Below are 2760 nucleotides of genomic sequence, written 5' to 3'. Positions count from 1 at the left end.
GTAGAACCCATTATAATCAGTGACGCTGTCTACACTGGATGCGACTTCACATTAAACGGATGCCTCGTTCTATTTATGACGTACTGACACAAAGTTAAAATGATTTGCAATGGTCGCTTTGTCGCGTCCAGTGTAGAGCTGTTGCGGCGCGACGCGTCAACTGTAGCGTCCGGTATAGACATGGGAAGTGAAGCCGAGAGCAAGATATGCCTCGTCATATTTTCTGCATTTAGCTTTTGAATGACCTGCCTGGATCTGTGCGACTTCATCTATGGCTTTTCTCTTCTCTTTCAGAGAGCGCGGACGTCTCCTTATGCTTTCTCTCTCCGTACTTTGATGTCATACACCAATCGATCTTCAAGTCGAACACACCTCTTTACTCTAGCGTGTCATGTGACCGAGTATAATCGCAGCCTCTGCAACTGAAAAATCGTGTTTTTTCATATCGCGATATTATTACAAATGCAATTAATCGTTCAGCCCTAGCAGTGATGCTGGAGTGTTATGGGTAATTGTGAAGTGGTTTCATGCTGGTTTGAGTCTCTGTGATCTACAAAATGAGTTACAACACTAAAGTTTTATACGTAGTTTTTGAGGTTTGTTAAAATCATTTTAAGCACTGGTAATAGTGATGCTTGACTTGCAGATTGCACATGGTGCCTACAATCATTTTGAAACCTCATAACCACTGAAAAACTTTGCATCGCTTTACCTGCTCGACCACATGCACCCCTTTTTGTAGATGTCTACTCATTTCCTTATTTTCTACCACTGAAACATTAGCATAACTTCCCACACCCACACAGCTTAAAACCACACCGCATGATTCACTTAAAGTGTTAGTTCACCCAAAAATGAAAATTAGCCCATAAATTACTCACCCTCAAGTCATCCTAAGTGTATATAGATTAAAGTGATTATTACGTTTTGAATATGGATATTTTTCTTACAAAAACACATCGATTCGCTACAGGAAGCCTTTTGGAGCCGTGTGAGACATTTTTTATGGATGGACGGTTTTTATTTAACTTCTTTTGGACTTGTTTTCTGTCCGTTCTAAGCATTTTCTGAATTATGGAGTGACAAAAACGAGATACCCAAAATTCCCTCTGTAAACACTTTTGACTCTAATATGTCAAAAAAATTAAACAAGACTTCATCCAGTGTTTAGATTTTTGTACTAGATATTTATGCAAATTAGCACATATTTCATTAAATAATGACTCATTTGCATATTTAAACCTAGCATTTTAGAAAACTTGTAATACAAAATTTTTTTTTGCAATTATCTGTGTAATCAATCAGCTGGGTAAGGCGATAACTATTAGTTGTTTTTTTTTTACCTATTCACCTGCAGTGTCTCGCCTTAACAACAACAACAACAACAAAAAACATTTATGAATATAACAAGCCTCATCTCAGTAATGTGTCCTCTTTTCCACAGAAGCCCATTTCAGGATTTCACAAACTGCAGTAAGTATGGCTCTGTTTTTGATATTGGGTGTGTGTGTGTCTTTTCACACTAGCCACGATCACTGTGCGACTGTTCCTGAACTACATTTTATTACCTGAACAAGGTGCAGCCGAATAAAATGTTCATGCATACCATGAAAGCAAACTCAGACCACCATCTACAGATAGTTTCAGGTTTAGTGCTGTGGTCTACATGACACCAACCCCATCTCTGCAACTTATATTGGTAAACAAAACGCAAGACACATGATCAGCAGCACCAGTGATCTGAGTCTGAGCAGTTCATGACGCTGCACAAGCACAGAGTTACAGCGCATCCAAATACAGAAACTAAGAGAATCTACCAGATGTTTTCTTTTGGATATAAACACTTTGAAACAGACCAAATGCATAAAAGGAAATTTGCTGTATGCATTGATGTCACCACTTTAAAAATAAAGGTATGTAAGCTGTCCTGTTAATTATTTGTCTTAAAATTCAGCTTAAGTCTGTTATTAAATGAAAGTGGTTATAAATGATTAATCTCATGTTTGTAACTAACGATGTCAAACTTTAAATCCGCTGGCGTTTGCCTCCCAAAAAACAGTGCTTTAATGTCAAGTACGTCCCTCTTTTTTAATGACTGAAAACAATATGGAATTGTGCCACGGTAGTGTTTTATCAATTAGTGATGATTCTCTTGCACCCAATGCACCCGAAATCCAATATATATAGCAAAATGGCCCTAGTATGAGTTCGTTTTTATATAGGGCCCTATAATCAAAATGGGTTCATCCCTAATAAAAAATAGTAAATAAAACATTAAAAAAAAAAAAATAAATAAATATCGAAGTATTATGTAAAAGTATTTTACCTGAAAAAACAAATGCAGTTTTCACAAAGAGTAGTGTTTTTCTGGTTTTCTTGCTAATTCATTTTTGTAAGGTTAATATTAATGTAATTGTCAGCACACCAAGGTTTAAAAAAAGAAAAAAAAAAGAAAAAGTAATTCGGTCTGCACATGGTTACATGGTTACACCACCTGCTGGCGTTTTTAATTTCATAATTAAAAGTAGCATTTTTATTTCATATATGTGAGCCTGGAGCACAAAACCAGTCTTAAGTAGCACGGGCATATTTGTAGTAATAACTAAAAAAAACATTGTATGGGTCAAAATTATCAATTTTTCTTTTATGCCAAAAATCATTAGGATATTTTGTAAATTTCCTACCATAAATATAACAAAACTTAATGTTTGATTAGTAATATGCATTGCTAAGAACTTCATTTGGACAACTTTAAAGGTG

At 35.7% G+C, this 2760-nt stretch overlaps 1 protein-coding gene across 1 annotated transcript in view; it reads left to right on the top strand.

The window, feature by feature from the left end:
* Positions 1 to 2760, top strand: part of LOC107665148 (semaphorin-7A-like) — a 26056-nt gene that overhangs the window by 11922 nt on the left and 11374 nt on the right. The window contains exon 12 of the mRNA XM_016455917.1: positions 1445 to 1473. Coding sequence (XP_016311403.1) covers positions 1445 to 1473 — 29 coding nt within the window. The remainder of the gene's footprint in view (positions 1 to 1444; positions 1474 to 2760) is intronic.

This window comes from Sinocyclocheilus anshuiensis, unplaced genomic scaffold, assembly GCF_001515605.1.
Source record: "Sinocyclocheilus anshuiensis isolate Anshui unplaced genomic scaffold, SAMN03320099.WGS_v1.1 scaffold1303, whole genome shotgun sequence".
NCBI lineage: Eukaryota > Metazoa > Chordata > Actinopteri > Cypriniformes > Cyprinidae > Sinocyclocheilus > Sinocyclocheilus anshuiensis.
Note: the sequence above shows the minus strand (reverse complement) of the source record. Positions and strands in the feature narration are given on the sequence as shown.